The sequence below is a fragment of the Danio aesculapii genome, chromosome 6 (genome assembly GCF_903798145.1).
Source record: "Danio aesculapii chromosome 6, fDanAes4.1, whole genome shotgun sequence".
Taxonomy (NCBI): Eukaryota; Metazoa; Chordata; class Actinopteri; order Cypriniformes; family Danionidae; genus Danio; species Danio aesculapii.
Window position 1 is genome coordinate 12,688,062 of NC_079440.1, and position 19,597 is coordinate 12,707,658.

General features: G+C 33.4%; 1 protein-coding gene across 2 annotated transcripts in view; it reads right to left on the reverse strand.

Moving 5' to 3' along the window:
- Positions 1 to 19,597, reverse strand: part of xirp2a (xin actin binding repeat containing 2a) — a 64,403-nt gene that overhangs the window by 28,254 nt on the left and 16,552 nt on the right. For both annotated transcript variants that reach the window (XM_056459562.1, XM_056459561.1), the window contains exon 2: positions 9,395 to 9,491. In XM_056459562.1, the coding sequence (XP_056315537.1) occupies positions 9,395 to 9,491 (97 nt within the window). The remainder of the gene's footprint in view (positions 1 to 9,394; positions 9,492 to 19,597) is intronic.

Sequence of the window (19,597 nt, forward strand, 5' to 3'; positions counted from 1 at the left end):
AAATTATCAAACATTTAAAGGTAAATTGATTGAAGTTTTTGTGATTTTAGTTTGGCATATAAGGGCTGCTGTGGGCCTAAAGGCCTTAAAGAGGCAGTTCACCCAAAAATAAAAATTCTGTCATCATTTTATCATCCACTTGTTTAAGTCTTTTTTTAATGAACACAAAACAAGAATGTTTAGAAAAACAAACAGCTATTGAATTACACATATTTTTGTTCCAACTCTGGATGTCTATGTTGGTTTCCATCATTCTACAGAATATCTTTTGCTTTGTGTTCAACAGAAGAAAGAAATTCATAAGATTATAACCATTGCAGTGAGTTATTGATGAAAAAATGTTCAATTGTGGGTGAACTATTTGAAAGTGTAATAAATCATGGCATCAAGCAAATCAAACAAGTTGCGTAAACTGCAAAAAAAAATCTTTAAAACATCTTTAAAAATTAAAGTTGTCCATACACAGTGTTTTTGCTATATTATAGTCTTAATATAAACAAGTAGAATGTTTTTTTTGTGTGTGTCAGCAATAAACATCCACTGATAATCTCAATTAATGTGAACAACTGTGATCAGTTTAGGAGGGAAATATTCAGCAAATTATTATTTAAATATTGGCCTGTTCCTTACAAAAAACTATAGTATGATTTGAGAGAACTTAAAGCGCGTATTTCATATGAATAAGTTATATGAGACAGCTCTGAGCCAACAGGATTTCATGTTCAACAGATGGAAACGCATGGATATTTTGAACTGTTGTGTGGAAAATTCTTCAAAAATGCCTCTTTTGTGCTTTGTGGAAAAAAGAAAAGTTCGGAACAACACGAGAGTGAATAAATTATGACCAATAATAAACTTTCTCCATGGAAGTGGCTCACAGCAGGTGGCAGCTGTGATTAATGCAACACATTTCCAGAAAGATCTAGAGTCTGTGTTTGTATGTATGTGTTAGTGTCAGGGGCAGAGACTAGTCAGGTCACTCAAAACCACAGAAATGAAAACACTCAAAACAGCTTCAAAATAAAATACAGCAACATAAATGTTTCATACGCAGGGACAAAACAATTATTTTAAATACATTTATAAATAAATAAATTATTAGATTTACATATTTAAAGTTGAATATCAACATGTACATTAACTATATAGCATAAATATTAAAGTATTAAAATATTATATATTTCAAATAACATCATGTTATGAATAACAGTTTATTATGTTATAAATATAGTTGCACATCTATTGTTTAAATCCTAATCCAAGGATTAAATAATTCTAATCCTAGTGCATTTTATAGCTATTATATTTACATTAATATTAACATATTAAAACATTTTATATTTCAAATAACATAGTTTTATATTTTCAATAACTTCAGTTGCACATGTCTTGTTTTATTCCTAATCTAGTGAATAAATAATCCTAATGCTAAATTGGCAGCACTTTATTTTACTGTACAGTTTTGTCTATACATAGGCTATAATAATTACATTGACTAAGTAATTAAAGGAGCCTGAACCCAGCCGTAAATTTATTAACACATTACTAGCATATTTCTAACATTATTAGGACACTGCTATCAATTTAGCATATTGTTAGCCTGTTTAGCATAATTTAGTAAACTGCTTACATGATTTAGCATGTTTGTAGCAAGTTTCTGACATGATTTTATCAAGTAATCATGTTTTTAACACAATGCTAGCGTGTTTCTTGCATGATATAACACACTGTAGCATGCTTAGCACATTGCTAACATGTTTCTGGCACACTGCAAGCATGTTTTACAAATGATAGAATGATTTATCACATTGTTAGATGCATCTAACATAATGTATTACTTTTGTGGCATGATTAACATGCTCTAATGGCCTACCACACAGTTAACACAACTGTAAAAACAGCAGGTTAGGTACAGTAGGTTTTAATATAAAGCTGCTGGTTTAAGATGGTTTTTGCTGGTCATAAGATGGTTCATTGCTGGTCATATGAATGCCTTAAGATGGTCTTGACCAGCAAGAACCAACTTAAACCAGAAGTCAAGTGACCAGAACATTTAGATTTTTTTGCAGCAGCAGGGTTAACGCTTTGTTAACAGGTGTCTAATACGATAGTGCTAAGAGGTTTTGGCACATTGTTATCAAGTTTCTAGCATGATTAACCATGCTAGCATAGTTTAGCCGCTGTACCCATGTACTTTATTTTATTCATTTTCTTTTCGGCTTAGTCCCTTTATTAATGTGGGGTCGCCACAGCAGAATAAATCACCAACTTATCCAGCATATGTTTGACGCAACGGATGCTCTTCCAGCTGAAACCCATCACTGGAAAACAGCCATACACACTCATACACTACGGACAATTTAGCTTACCCAATTTACTTATTGTCTTTGTCTTGTACAGTCTTTGGACTGTGGGGGAAACCCACATGAACACAGGGAGAACATGGAAACTCCACACAGAAATGCCATCTGACCCAGCCGGGGCTCGAACCAGCGACCTTCTTGCTGTGAGGCGATTGTGCTACCCACTGCGAAACCATTCTGCCGACTTTATTTTATAGTTCTTCAAAAAGTACACTGTAAGTTATTATTTATTTATTTATTTCAGACTACTAAAGGACTTCTGCAAAATGAACAAACTTGTTTTTAGAGACATACATTTTATGATGTAACATTTTGCTATATTTATACTTTTGTCTTTAAAAAAGTCTTTAAAAATAATACATGTATTGTAGTTTTTATTAGTTGTGTTTTTTGTAATGCATTTGATTCAATATAATTAGAAGTAATAGATTTCTTTATGTAAATGTCATGATTTACAGCTTTTTCAGTGTAAAATTATTACAACAACATCTTGGCTTTTGGAGTATTTACAAGATTTTATTGCCAACTTGAGTTGAATCCTGTAATGTTTTGGAATTACAAAAAAGTACTGTAATGTAAAACAAGTAAATTTTGTATTGTTGTAACAAAATTATTAGCTGTAAATTGCTTTACAACATTATAGTGTAATCCATTTTAGAGCATTTTACAACATTTCATTGGCAAGTAATTCCTTTAAAGTCTACAGGAATTTTCTTACAGCGTGCGCATACTGTAATATAAAGTGCAGCTAAGTTCATAGTAAGTGTGTGTGGCTAATTAAGAAAATTACTCCTTAATTAAATGCACAGTTAAGCTACAGCAAGGACAACATAAATAATTCAAGTTGAACCAAAATGGTGAATGGACTGCTTATGGAAAATATTCTCTCCATAAATAAAAATAATAAATAATAATAAATAAAATAATAAGTAAGAGGGTGACACGATGGCTCAGTGGCTCACTGTCACCTCACAGCAAGAAGGTCACTGGTTTGAGTCCCGGCTGGGTCAGTTGGCATTTCTGTGTGGAGTTTGCATGTTCTCCCTGTGTTCACATGGGTTTCCTCTGGGTGGAGCCCTGCACGGGCCTTAAATCTAAGCCCTAGCCCGGCCCTGGCCCGAGACGCACAGGCCCTTGTCTGACAGCTTATCAAAATGTAGCCTTTGACAGCAAGCATCAGTGTTTTTTGAGATTAAAATAAGGATAAGGGATGATGAGGCAGGGCGATGCTATATGTGTGTAACTATATAAAATCCTGCAGCCCTCTTGGACTTACAAGTTGTCCATTGTGCATTTTTTGCTCTTTATGTTCTCCATTGCACGTGGCTGAAAATCTCTATGCGCATTCATCACTGCACGCATTAGATCTCATAAAAACATTTTGTAAGTTTTTTCTAATGCAGGCCTGAAGCCCAAAATGCGTGCTAGCTATGATGTGAAAATTGTCCCAAAACCCGGCCCTATAAGAGCATAAAAAATACTATGTGATTTGAATAAACTAAATTGGCCGAAGTGTATATGTGTGAATGAGTGTCTATGGATGTCTCCCAGTGCTGGGTTGCAGCTGTGGTGACCCCTGATGAATAAAGGGACTAAGTCGAAGGAAAATGAATGAATAAATAATTGAATAAGTAATAAATAAATCAGGTAGTTAGTCTCAGGTGGTAATTTTTGGCCTTAATAATTATCATAATAATAGTAATAAGACATTGGGAGATTATGAATAAAACATTTTAATCTATTCCACAATCACAGTTACCTCTGATTCTCCAGGTCAGCACCAAAATCGGTGGGTTATGCTTTATTTAAAGGTATCCTTCTTACATCATAATTATACAATTAAGCCATGCATCATAAAAGTGTCACATGACATGAGATACAACACCCAAGAGAATGCTGTGCACTTGAGGGATGAACATCATATCCAGTGAAGGAGGATATGCATGTGTAATGTATGTCTGTGTGTTGACTGCTCGTAAACAAGGTTGCCTATTTAAAAAAACGAGCATTTAAGAATGAAAGAGGGATAACTGAAGACAGACACATGCAGACACTGACCTTACACAAATCAGCTCACCTGTCAAGCAAACCTATTCAATTACACAGGCCTCCCACTAGCACTGGTGTCAAAGCACATATCTAAAAACATGTACGCATAAGAAGTTTAAGACTATATCTTGAGTGATGACCAATATCAAATCTTTTGCTTAAAATTTAAAGGCAAATCAGACAGATAATTGACATTTTAAACTACTCTTTAAAGCCAGATCACAGAAAACACTTGCTAAACAGATGAATACAAATTTGCAGACAAATTGGTTATAATAGAAAGTTATTTCATGATAGATAAAAAGCTGTCACTGCAATAGCTTTTCAAAAGGTACAATTTTGAACCTAAAAGGTTCCCATTGGTACTTTAAAAGAACACTTTTGTGTCTTGAGGTACTTTGTAAAAAAATTCTTGCTGTCTTAAATTTTTTTATTGAATCAAAATAACTTTTTTAGTCATCTCAACTTATGTCAATCAAACTGATTAAAATATTAGGTTAAACTTAAAAAAGAAACCTGATTAACTTATTAGATTAAGTTAAAGCAACATAAAAATATTGGTTGACTTGAGTTTTTGTAATTAAACTTTCTACAGTGTACCACAAGGTAGACTTTTTAGGTATTAATATGAACTGTACCTTGAACAAGGTACAACTCTGTACTTAAGGTACAAATGTGGACCAGTTAGGTGCAAAAGTGTACCTTTATAAAAGGTACTACCCCAGTGACAGCTTTTGTAGCTTTATTTCTGAGTGTGTAATGAATGTGGTCACCATAACTTGACAAAACATTTTGCTTTACAACATACAGTATAAGCATGAACACTGAATGGCTATGTGTATTTGATAAAATGAATGTTTCTAATAAGTCTTTAGATGAGTAAGTTTGGGGTGTAAGTCTGTACATTTTATGTTGTAGAATGCAACATCAACATATCATTGAGCTAAGTTCACCACAGACCTTGTTTTACTAAAAAATATCTCATTTGAAAATCTCAAGGGAATCCACTGAAAACTATCCTTTCATGTTTTGATGTTTTTCCTGAACTACTCTACAGTACATGTTTATTTTGTGCTTTAACTAATAGTAAAAAAAGAAGAGATGGTCACATTAAAGGAAAGTAAAGTCATCTGTCATGCTACATTATACAGATTTATTGTTTGTATTTCATGATGAAATGAACAGAATTTGAAAGCTCAGACTTGATATAAAAAGTAAATGAAGCACAAGGGTTTTTGCAATTTTTGGATTCCAGGTGAGCCACAAATAATGTTTACTGTAGTGAAGTTCGGGGCAGCACGATGGCGCAATGGGTAGCACAATCGCCTCATAGCAAGAAGGTTGCTGGTTCGAGCCCTGGCTGGGTCAGTTGGCATTTCTGTGTGGAGTTTGCATGTTCTCCCCATGTCCATGGGTTTCCCCCGGGTGCTCTGGTTTCCCCCAAGTCCAAAAACATGTGTAGGTGAATTGGGTAAGCTAAATTGGCTGTAGTGTATATGTGTGAATGAGTGTGTATGGATGTTTCCCAGTACTGGGTTGCAGCTGGAAGGGGATCCGCAGTGTAAAACATATGCTGAATAAGATGGCGGTTCTTCCACTGTGGCAACCCCAGATTAATAAAGGGACTAAGCCGAAAAGAAAAGAATTAATGAATGAATGTAGTGAAGTTCACATCCTTTTCTAAATAAAACAAGCAACACATTTCAGTTTACTACGATACTAAGATATAACTTCTGATTTTCATTTATGTTTATTTTATGCAAAAGAGTGTGAAGTTCACTTGCTGCACACACTGTTGTGACAACGGGGATCTGTCACGCCACATCTAATAGCGGCAAAAGCATATTTATTGTTTCTATTTTTAGAACCAGATTTGAAAGCTGGGACCTCATAATAAAAGTAACAAAACACAAAGGTCATTGTTATTAGGCACGTTACAAACAACATTTACTGAACACTATAAAACAACGACTGTGGTAAAAACTAAAAATGTTACAGTAAAAATCTGTTACCTGGTTAACAGTAGATTAGAGTGCATGACACTTCTCTTTTTTGCTATTGTTAACATTACTATGGTTCTTTTAATGTTTTCATTAGTTACGTTAGAGTCAAATGTTACATCTAATGTTGATACATAATGTTTACTGCAGTATTTATCAAGTGTACTGTGTGGAACAGAGTGTTAAAAAGAGAAAAACATCAATTATCTGCACTGTAAAAAAATGCAAGGTTCCACACAATCGATTTGTGTTAGGATAACATGAAGAAATTAACGAATATGTTTGAGTGCATTGAACATAAAACAATTAAGTTGTCCTCAAAACAAAGTTCAAGAATTGTGTTGTTTCAGCTCATTTTAGCTTCATAGTTTAAATAAACATCATTGTTTGAGTGTGTAGTTGGCTTTTATTGAGTTTTCTCTACATTTAAGTTTAAAATTATGGTAACACTTTATTTTGATGGTCCATTTAAGTATTAGTAGACTGTCTGCTTAATATCTGTTGATATCCTCCTTCAACAGACATTTACTGACTATAAGAAACTTTGCAAGTACATGTCAATTTACACTAACCCTAACCCCAACCTAACAGTCTTTTTTGATTATATATTTTTTATTTAGTTTTTTCATAAGTTAACAATACATAACATCAAAACTAAGCAACAAACAAACTAAAGTAAAACATACACAGTACATACAGTAAAATAAATAAGTAAAATAAAAATAAATAAATAAAAAGAGAGGAGATACAGTATAAACCAGTGGAAAAAAATGGATTCCAAATCTTTTTAAATAATTCACCCTTTCCTCTCAAAGAATATGTGATTTTCTCCAATGGTAAACAGTTACAAACTTCTGAGATCCAGAGTCCAATTGGTACATCATTGTCTGTTTTTCATTTTAAAGCAATGCATTTTTTAGCTATTGTCAGCAACATTTCAGTAAGTTTAATAGCATAATTATGCTGGAGGTTAGAATTTGTATAATTGCCCAATAAACATATCTCTGGATCCAATGGAAAATGGAAAATCAATTTCACCAACCTAACAGTCTACCTATAAACTAATGAGAACCATTTGGCATGTAGATGCAATGTAACTTAAATCAACAAACGGACCATCAAAATAAAGTGTGACCTAAATTATTGACTGTTAAAGTATTTGAATGAATTAAAGTATTAATTATTTGTGTTTTGGGCAGTCATCACCTTTACATGGTACAGTACTATTGATGGTGTTTAGTTGTATGAATGTCATTGAGCGCCTTTTTTATATTAGTATGCTTTTCTGCTTGTGGAAAAGCCGTTTGAGATGAGCTATGGTTTGTCTTCACCACCTGTTTTTGATGGTATTTTTGTGAGTGTACTGTATATCAAAGGTACATTGTATGCTAACTTTAAAACACTGATTAATGAAATATTGTAGTTTACTGTAAATTTACAATCATTTTAACTGTATTTTAACACAGCTGCCATTTACTTTACATTTAAGTGTTTTTCCCAGTGGATTTCATGTTCCAACCGAAAGCAGCTAAAACACTATTTAGATTTAAGAGTATTGATTAGGAAAGTAAGACTCTTAATCAAGCACTATAGCATTCACACAGCTGTTATTGTTTAACCAAACTGTTACAGTTTATCCATGTTAAAGTGATAGTTCACTCAAAGGTAAAAATGTACTCATAGTTTGCTCTCCTTCAAGTGGCTCCAAACCTGTTTGAGTTTCTTTATTCTGTTAAACCTAAAGAAGATATTTTGAAGAATGGTGAAAACTGGTAACCATTGACTTCCATGACTGCATTTCGTTGCCTTGTACTTGTACATGTGTAATGACAATAAAGTTGAATCTAATCTTCCAAAGTAGGAAAAACAAACAGTTAACATGGAAGTCAATGGTTGCCAGTTTTCATCATTCTTCAATATATCTTCTTTTAGGTTCAACAGAATACAGAACAAGTATTGGTTTGGAACAAATAAAGGTCAATTTAAAGTATTTTTGGGTGAACTATCCCTTTAATAGCACAAAATAGACACCTACACTCAATGACTCAGTGGAAAAATGTTAATTAAACGTCACGTCGCTGTTTCAGTCAACGATGGAATGAGGAAATTATTATATTTACAAAGTGCATAAATATATCAAACTTCTGTTTTAATACAAACGAGGGAAATTTAACCACAATTATTTTTGTCACACAGCTCTAATCTGATATCTGATTAAACTAGTAAAGTAAGTAAAAAGTAAAAGAAATAAGACTGCAACTCAAAACCAAACATACATACGCACATACACTCACCAGCCACTTTATTAGGTACATCTGTCCAACTGCTCGTTAACACAAATTTCTAATCAGCCAATCACATGGCAGCAACTCAATGAATTTAGGCATGTAGACATGGTCAAGACGATTTGCTGAACTTCAAAACCTCTCAGACTGGTTTCACTGTACTCGAATGGCCTCCACAGTCACCAGATCTCAATCCAATAGACCACCTTTGGAATATGGTGAAATGGGAGATTCGCATCATGGATGTGCAGCGGACAAATCTGCAGCAACTGCGTGATGCTATCATGACAATATAGACCAAAATCTCAGAGGAATATTTCCAGTACTTTGTTGAATCTATGCCATGAAGGATTAACGCATTTCTGAAGGCAAAATGGGGTCCAACACGGTTCTAGTAAGGTGTACTTAACAAAAGTAGCCGGTGAGTGTATAGGACATACATGAGCACTAAAGCTGAAGTCTGTCATCACAGTTGTCATCATGCTAGATAGCAATGTGTGAAGTATTTAAACATGTCACCCTCACGCATACACACAAACGCACACAAAACAATGTACATCCTGTGTAAAAGATGTCAGAAATGGTTCCGTGTAAAATTGTCTGAATCAGAGAAGAATATAAACTTCTTTCGGATGAAATCAAAAACTTTGGGGTTTAATTTTAAAAGACTGTAGAATAAAAGCCAAAGGATACTCACAGACACCAACGTTTGAATCCTGATTCGACATTTTTTCCCCAACACCTTGATGGTTGTCTGCAACTCTTCCAGTGGACGAATGCGAACCACTCACTTCCTAGAGAGAGAAATAGAGAGAGAAATAGAGAGAGAGAGAGAGAGAGAGAGAGAGAGAGACAGGTGTGGTTAGTGAACACTTTCTAGTCCGTGTTTCGTTTGCATTCACTACCAGTTCCACAAGACATCGAACAAAAGTTCAGAAGTGAGGCTGTGCTACATGAAGCGTGTGCGAGTTTGTTTTGTCTGTTTATCATTAACAGTAGATCAACAAGGCTTAGTTTTTTTGCGTTACATAAGCAAGAGTTCACCTGAAAGCTGTCACCGAGTCAATAGTAGTGCCCTTGAAAGAGGAACATATATAGGGAAGGAGACCGAAGCATGGAAATAAACTGCCAACTGTTAACCATATTCATTTACATAGAAACAAAAGGAAATATATTTTTATAAAGTTTGTATGAATGCATCATAACAGGCATCAAAGACAAAAACATCCTTCTGTTACCTAAAAACAGTGGTGTGCAAAGTACATAAACCAAGTACTCTTTTTCAGATTTACTTGTGTCAAAACTTTTATGTATACATTTTTTAAAAATATTTTGCTGCTTGTTTATTCATTCATTCATTTTCTTTTCGGCTTAGCTCCTTTATTAATCAGGGGTTGCCACAGTGTAATGAACCGCCAACTTCTCAAGCTTATGTTTTGCACAGCAGATGCTCTTCCAGCTGCAACCCATCACTGGGAAACACCCATACACTCTTATTCACACACATAGACTATGGACAATTTAGTTTATCGAATTCACCTATACAGCAGGTCTTTAAACGTGTGGGTGAAACCAGAGCACCTGGAGGAAACCCACACAAACTTGGGGAGAACATGCAAACAGCACACAGAAATTCCAACTGACCCAGCTGAGGCTCGAACCAGCGACCTTCTTGCTGTGAGGTAACATCACTACCCACTGCGCCACCTTGCCGCCCTTTTTGCTGCTTGTTTAAGCTACTAATTTAAAATGAGCTGAAACAACACATTTTAGTATAGTAATGCATCAAACATAAAAGTACTTACTAATGAATGTTTATTTTGCTTATTATTAAAAAAATTATAATAATTATTATCAGATATTGTCACACACTGTACTGTAAAAAATCCTGGTTGCCTTAAGTTTTTAAGCTGAATCAAATTAACCTTATAAGTCCATTGAACTTATATTATGTTAAACTGACTTAAAACAGCTTGCATAACTTATAAAATTAAGATATAGCATGATTAACTTAGTTTAACAAGTTAAAATGAACTGTAAATATATGATGATTTAAAATGATTTAAAGATGATTCCTTGGATTTACTCTTTTTTAAGGTAAGTGGTTGTAAACTATTTATTTGGGCTGAATTTAAACCAACAAATTAATTTGAACATTACTAAATTTATTTTGTTTGTTTAAATTCAACACATATAAATTGATTGCAACAATTTTCCAGCCATCATTTTTTCAGTGGACCATAGCCTCCTGAGACCCGAAGAAAATTTTATTCTTTTTTTTTTTTGTGATATCCTACATCAGGCATGCCCAAGCTCGGTCCTGGAGGGCCGGTTACCTGCAAAGTTTAGTTCCAACCCCAATTAGACACACCTAGGCTAGCTAATCAAGCACTTACTAGTCTTTCCAGAAACATCCGTGCAGGTGTGTTGAGGCAAAGTGGAGCTAAAATCTGCAGGACACCGGCCCTCCAGGACCGAGTTTGGACACCCCTGTCCTACATCCTTTGGGTAAAAAAAAAAATCTACAATTTAGAGTTTTTACATTTTGTTTTTATTTTTAATTTTACAGCATGTCCACTGTAGTGGACCACAGGATCATTTTAGTTCAAAAGGACCACCACTCAGACAACAAAACTGCACAGGATATGGCTGTAAAGGGATAATAATCCAATATTAATGTAACAATGTAATGTAATGTAATGTTTTTCGTTTTGTATTGAAATTCCTAAAACAGTTTAGTCTGAAAAAGAGCCAAACTCAAAAAAACTAAACAAAAAAAGTGATGTTAATCCAAAACAAATTTAACATAGAAGTGATTTAAAACTGATTGTCATTTTCTAATTGTCTCTAATTCTCTAATTGTCTAATTGTCAGACTCTAAGTCAGAGTCTCCCTCAACTATTTTATAAAGAATCCTCTCTGCTTCAGTTCTGCCTCCTACAACATGCAGTCATTAATTACATTAAGATGGTCCTGGTGTCCACTATAGTGGATATTTAAAAAAGGATGATATTTTGAAACAGCTTTGAAAGCTAAATTTATTGTTCCTGACACTTTAATAAACAAATATATGTAATAATAATAATAGTAAAAAAACATTTAAAAAGCTAAATTTTACATGCCTCTCTCCTTCCCATAAAATGTGCTTTTTTTGTTGTATGTCAGCCATTTTGGATGCAGTGTAAGAAGTGATTCCTAGCATGCCAGCCAATCAAATGACATATCACTAGAAAGCCCAGGATGTCCTCTGAACAGTACATCAGGACTTGATAGAGTAGCTCAAAATATTCAAAGAAAATTCATGAAAACGCAAAGTCCACTACAGAGGACACAATTCAATGGGCGGGGTCCACACTGTAAAAAGTAAAAACTTAAACAAATGAATTCATGGGTTTTAATAGCAAACATTAATTTGGGTTATTTTAACTTAATTGAGGTCTCAGAACAACTCAGTTTAATTAGTGAATCATTAATCTGAGATTTTTTTATTGAATCATTTGTATATGTGAACCATGCATTCGTTAACTAGAGACTCACTCTGACCAAATCTTTTGAATTAGTTGTTGAACAACTGGAGACTTTCTCTGATTGGATTATTTGACTGAAGATTCACTCTAACTGGATCATTTGAAGGCATAGGTTGATAACTGGAAACTCACTCTGACCAAATCATTTGGATCAGTTATTCATTAATTGAAGACTCGTTCTTAATGGATCTTCTGAATCAGTGTTTTAACAGATTTATTATTTCATGATTTGCTTTTTTTTTTTTTCTGTTTATTTACGGTTGTGAATTGTATTATGGGATGTTGATCACCAAACCAGAAAATATATCACATCAAACTATAAAAAATGTCTGTAAAAGCTCTTTTTTTCAAACATTTCAACATCAAAATTTGTTGGAGGAAAGCTCAAGGTCCCACAATGCAATTGAAAAGCATAAAATAACACTGGACAAACTTAAAGCTCTCAAAGCACTTTCAGCTTATAGATCCTGCTTGTAATTGCTGTAATTCCACCCCAGCCACTCATGCACATATGTTTTGGTCTTATATAAAGCTTAACTGCTTTTGGGACACTATTTTCAAAATTATATCTGTTTTCCTATATCTATCCTTTACTATATCTATCACCCCTTGCCCACTGATTGCCATATTTGGAATTTTGCCCATGTCATATAATCTTACAAAAATATAATCTGATTGCATAGCTTTTATTGTGCTCCTGGCCAAACGATTAATATTGCTTAGGTGGAAGGATCAGAAACCTCCAACCCCAACACAGTGGATCTGTGATGTCCTCTTCTTTCTATAGTTGGAAAAGATTAGACTGTCTAGAGGTTCATCTAACCAGTTTAAGAAAATTTGGGACCCATTTAGGAAATATGTTTATTGTCAAATACAGACCAAGTCCTTGTTCCAGAAAATTGATTCTTTTTCTTTCTTATGTGCAAAGTTGAGTGTATTGTGTGATTGTATAATTGCAGTTTTTGTTAAGCCCCATTATTATTTACCTTTTTATTTGTTGGTATGTTTTGTTGTTGTTGTTGTTTTTTCTCATTGCATGCGCTTAAGTTGATACTATCTATACTTTTTGAAATATAATTGTTTTGTTCTGTCTTTTTTTTACTGTAATTTGCCATTAAAGTCATAAATAAAATTATTTAAAAAAATAAAGCATAAATAATATTAATAATAATAATAACAACAATAATAATAATAACAATAATAATAATAATAATAATAATAATAATAATACAATAATAATAATAATAATCATCATCATACTAAAACATAAATCACAAAATATGGAAAATTGTTAAATTAGTTTTTTTTATACATCGTACATCAAATGAAACTACAGTTTAGCAATAAGTCTTTTATATAATATAATTACCAGAGGTGTGTTTGCTTTTTAGTAGTAATAAGCAATAGTAATGAGCAATAATAATATAAAAATGTATGAACAAAAGTCTTCAACTTTCAATTTTTATGCTCTAAATGGCTCAGGATTAAGATTTTTTGTTTTAACATTTTTCCAAGAAAGTCAACCCTTGTAAAATAGATGGAAACCAAGCTTGTTTTTTTTTTTTTTTTTAAATCTTTATAAAAGACGTCAAAAGCATTAGTACATATTTCAAGCCTTGCAATCTTATGATTTATTTTTTATATGAGGAACAGAATCACTTCTCAGCGTTCACTTTCATTTTGTGGAAAATATTTGTATGTGGGTGTTCCATGAAAGAGTAAGTGATCCTATCTGACATTACAGTAACTAAAAAACACACTCAATATATTTATCACACACACATCGGTATGTTTACACTACAGTAAAAATGAGTTTGGTTCTCTAGCACTCTCTTTCCTCTCTCTCTGTTTTGCTTCACAAAACAATTTGCAAATCAAATCTTCCCCGGTATCTGCACAGCTCATGCAGCTGAGAAAGAAAGTTCAGCCCATAAGGAAGGGGAAATCAACACTGTCCCACACATGCTAATGCACACGCACATTGATTGTATCCTGAAGAGTCACATTTCACTATTCGGCTCATCTGGCATGAGACACAAACAGAGACTGTCAAATACAGAGCCGGGGGTCACAGGCCAGCCTGCCCAGCGGAGAACAGGTGCTTTCGTTTACATACAACCAAAGGCAGAGTGTCACTTTATCAGTTATTCTGCAAGTCGATTAAAAGCTAACTGCTGTAAGGGAAATCTAATAAACAGCCATGCATGCTTCTCTTGTTATCTCATCACCAAATGGTGGTATTTTGCCATACACTCTCAAAAAAAAAAAGCTTTTGCTGCTTGTTAAAACTGCTTATGAGCAATTCCAGTGTCATGGATGTGACATTTGTAGTAAAAACTGAAAACATAAACTCACAGAGAAAGTAGATGTTAGCATTATATTGAAACATCTGTTTATATTTTCCAAAACAACTAACTACAGAGTTAAGGGATCAGAAAAACATCAATCTGTAAACATTTTTTATACTTTAAATGAGGAAATCAAGCATGCGCTATGGATGTGACCAAAAAAGTCTGCACGTTTACAGCACTGTAAAAAATGCAAGGTTCCACACAATTTATTCATGTTGTCCCAACATAAATCGATTAAGTAAACTTTGAACAAATTTATGTGGATTGAACATAAAAAAATTAAGTTGTCCCAATGAAATCTCAAGAATTGTGTTGGGAAATTGTGAATTGTGAAATAAAAGAATTGTGAAATGTGTTGTTTCAGCTCATTTTAAATAAGTAGTTTGAACAAGCAAATAAAAATATTGTGAATTAAACTGCACAACCCAAAAGAAACAATGCTAATCGAAAGGATAAAAGTCGTCTCTCTATAAAACAAAAATGATTGATTTTATTTTACATTTTTGCATTTATGAGGAAAAAAGCTTCATTACTGATGTGACATCTCTCCTTTATGGATGTGACAGATGTGAAATTGACACTTGTGTGACTTTTGTAAATCAAATATAATTGTTTGAGAACATTGACAGAGACATTTTGAGTATTTTTGCAGTGCTGTAAAATACAAGCTTACACAAAAACTTAGAAAGGGTTTCGCTATTTTGGTAAAAACATATTTTTTATGGCAAGGTTGACATTTGCATGAAATTTTATTTAACCTATTTAAAATAAGTTGAAACAACACAATTCTTAAGTTTTTTTAGGGGGAGGGGGCATAAAACCAACTTAATTGTATTATGTTCAATCCACTTAATTGACAATTGACAACAACAACATGAAGGAATTGTGTGGAATCCAGCATTTTTATGGTGATATCCGCTTGTTAAGTGGTGACGTGTTGGTGACGTATGTAATACTGTTTCCGGGTCCAAGCTGCCACTCATTTGAATTAACAAAATATTCATTTATGATCACTTTTTAGTCATATCACACATTAAAGTGAATTTTATATAAAGTCATAGTGTACACAACAATCTCTGGGCTTGCTGCATCACAAATACTAAAATTTTAACAATTTATAAAAAAAGGAATCACTTTCTGCCCATCGGATATTAGGCATGGACATGTACATTGCGATCGTGATTTTCGAAATTATTACAGCGCTTTGTAAATGTTCATTATTACCATTTCATGAGTCTCCTCATACAGTTTGATAGAGTGCTTAGACCCGGAAGCTGCTTTGCGTGATGTCACACTTAACAAGCGGATAGGTGGAGTGGAGAGACAGTGATTCAGCCAATTCGGTGGATGGGGATGATTGGGAGGCCATGATGGGTAAGGGCCAATGGAGGGAGTTTTGCCAGGTCACCGGGGTTACACACTTTACGAGAAGTGCCATGGGATTTTTAACAACTACAGAGAGTGAGGTCGACGGTTTATCGTCTCATCCGAAAGATGGTGCTCACTGACTGTATAGTGTCCCCTTCACTTTATTGGGGCATTAGGACTCACACAGACCGCAGATTGAGCGCCCCCTGCTGCTCTTACTAACACCATTTTCAACAGCATACTAGTTTTCCCATGCGGTCTCCCATTTAGGTACTGACCACCTTAGCATCAGTGAGTAACCAGTCCTGGGCTGCAGGGTGATATAACTGTGGCCATAAACAAATTAAATTGAGTAATGTTCAAATTAATTTTTTTGTTTTCAGCCTATATTCATCCATAATCCAACCCATATAGATTGTTTGAAAACACTTACCTTAAATGGTAGTAAATCCAATGAATCATTTCTTCAGTGCAGTAAACTGAAACCGATTCTGCTAAGTTACATTTTTACCTGGAGAACGATTAAAAGAGCTGTGCGCTAATTTGCTTGAACAAACAAAAGAGATATGATCTGTTTCTAGTCATTTATTTCCAACAGTATGGATTTTTGGGCATCTAAATCAATCAAAGGTATACCAAAGCTCTACTGTAAATGATTTACATGTACAAAAAAGTGATTAGTTACTTTACTTGAAAAAAATGAGTAAACCCATTGTCTTAAAACCAACAAGGTGATTTTACTTAAAGTCAGCAAACCCATTGACTTAAGTTTTATAATTATGCCCAGTTTCTTTACTTCATAATTATAAGGCAACGAGTTTACTCTCTTTTTTAAGTAAAGTCAACTAATTAATTATGTTAGTGGGGATGTCCTAATAATGTAAAATGTTACATGTTATACACAAAACAAGCTGTCTTATAGTGGACTACAAACCAACAAGAAGTGAAGAAATGCAAAAAGAAAATACTGAAGTTCAGGTTTGATGAATCTGGTTGACAGCAGAGACACAGGCTGCCACTGAGGCCCAACAAAGTGTTGACAGTTGTGTAAATATTGTCATAGTAACAGTGGTCTGAATTATTTTCATGTTAATTGTAATTACATACTGTCCCCTTTGTCGATACATTGTCAATATGAATTTGAACAGAGTTTAACTGCAAAGAACTGAATTCTCGTTGTATATTATTACTGTTTTCTAAATAAACTGCACTCAAAAGATTAAATTAGCTGTTTATTCAATCGACTAATTTAAAATCAGCTAAAACACAACAATTCTTGAGTTTTTGGATGACAACTTAATCGTTTTGTGTTCAATCCACTTCAATACAAATCGAATACATCGTTAAGCTGTTTTGTGGTATTTATTTAGTGTTGTGCAAAGTACTGCATGAAATCCTTTATTGGTCGTTAATATGTCTTTGTAAATATCATAAGTGTGAAAAGAACAAAAGTTGTTAGCATCATACTGCACCGTAGCAATTATTTAAACTGTAGTCAATCGTATGCTTAAGTCTGTTTTTGCGGTTTCACAAAAATGTAGCCTGAAGCACGTATTGCCAATGAGCCGATGTTGCATGTTTGCTTGAGGGGCCTGATCATGAGAATACAATGTATTTTAATGTTGCGCCTTGATCCGTGTTAACTAAACAAGTAAAGAGAGAACCTTGGAAAAACTATTCAAGCTTAATTGGGTTCATGGTAATATTATATCAATTTTTTTATCTCACCTGGCCAACGTTTTATCCAATGTTTCCTGTCATGATAATGAAAAGATCACAAGAAACTGCAACTATTGTATGATATTTGCAGAGATATCAGACAGGGACTCAAATATCAATATGAAAAATCCTCCCACAGGAACTGACTGGAATTGTAATGTTCATTTGCCTAAAATATGTTAATTACCAGTTGCCCTTAGCATTGTTGTTCATAGATGTTTTCTGATTATTTATGCTTTTGAAATGCATTATGAATATGACATTCTCCTCATCAAAGGTCGTAATGCACATTCAATAAATGTGTAAATAAATCTAAAACGCTCATCAATAACAAGCAATGTGTGAAATTGTGTTAAGGTGTTCACATTTCCTCTTTTCTTGCTCTTAGGTTTGTTTGTAAATTTAAAAATAGACATGCCACTTGACAACTAAAACAGCAATGGTGACATATCTATACACACTTAGTGATTTCTTTACAGTAGAATAGCAAATACAGTACAGAATGTTATATATCATGTTATATACAGTTGAAGTCAGAATTATGAGCCCCCTTTTGAAATTTTTTAAATATTTCCCAAATGATGTTTAACAGAGCAGGGAAATTTTCACAGTATCTCTGATAATATTTTTTCTTCTGGAGAAAGTCTTATTTGTTTTATCTCGACGATAATGAAAGCAGTTTTAAATTTTTTATTTCAAAATTATTTGCCCCTTAAAGTACATTTTTTTCGATAGTCTACAGAACAAACTATCGTTATACAATAATTTGCTTAATTACCCTAAGCTGCCTAGTTAACCTAATTAACCTAGTTAAGCCTTTAAATGTCACTTTAAGCTGAATACTAGTGTCTTGAAAAATATCTAGTAAAATATTATTTACTGTCATCATGGCAAAGATAAAATAAATCAGATATTAGAAATGAGTTATTAAAGCTATTATGTTTAGAAATGTGTTGAAAAAATCTTCTCTTCATTAAACAAAAATTGGGGGGGGGAAAAAACGGGGACTATTGATTCACGGGGGCTAGTAATTCTGACCTCAACTGTGTATACCTGCGAAAGAGAAACTTTATCTTATAGTTCAGCTATAATAATTGTATCATTATCGAGAACTTTGCATTTCAGTTTCTTAAAAAACAAAAAAACTCCGTAAATCAATGACCAAAACACATAATAAATAGTTTTTAATTAAAAATGGTGTATAAATAGGCTTAAAATAGAAGAGGTAAGTATTATACAAGCATAGAATAGTGTATCAATAATGCTAATACACTCTGGTCACAAGTTTGCAGTCTATAAGTGTGTCCTGATGACTAAATGTCATTTTGAGTCATGTGACATACGATATAGCTCATCACAGTTTACTACATTTGCTCAAATTACAAGACGCTCAAAATACACAAACTGGAATTACCAGCATTTTTTACATTTGTACACAGCAGATGACAACACATTTTAATTTCAACTACTAACACAAACCTGTCCTTGTTTTTCATTTTAGAAATCTGGCACCCTTCATGTGGTGTGTATGTTATATATAGACCATTTAGAGGGATGTAAACAAAAACAATGGTCCCGACCTAATTCCTGTTTTACATTTTAAATTTCTATAGCTTCAGAGAATCAAAAAACAAACAAACACATATTAATAAATAATGTTACGACAGCTGTTTTAACATGAAGTTATGATTGAACTGTCTCTTGTTACAGTAAGTTTGTTTGTTACAGTTAATTTTTTGATAACTTGCAGAAAATGTTCATGGGCTAATGACATCACCACACTGAAATAGCCTATAGTTATTCTTACACATTTGTTATAATGAAGTTACAATTTATTATATTTATAAAATAAAATATTTGTCTAAATATCATTAGGAAAATATTGAATTAATTACTGGATCATTTTCTACACATATAGTATTAAGCTAATTATAT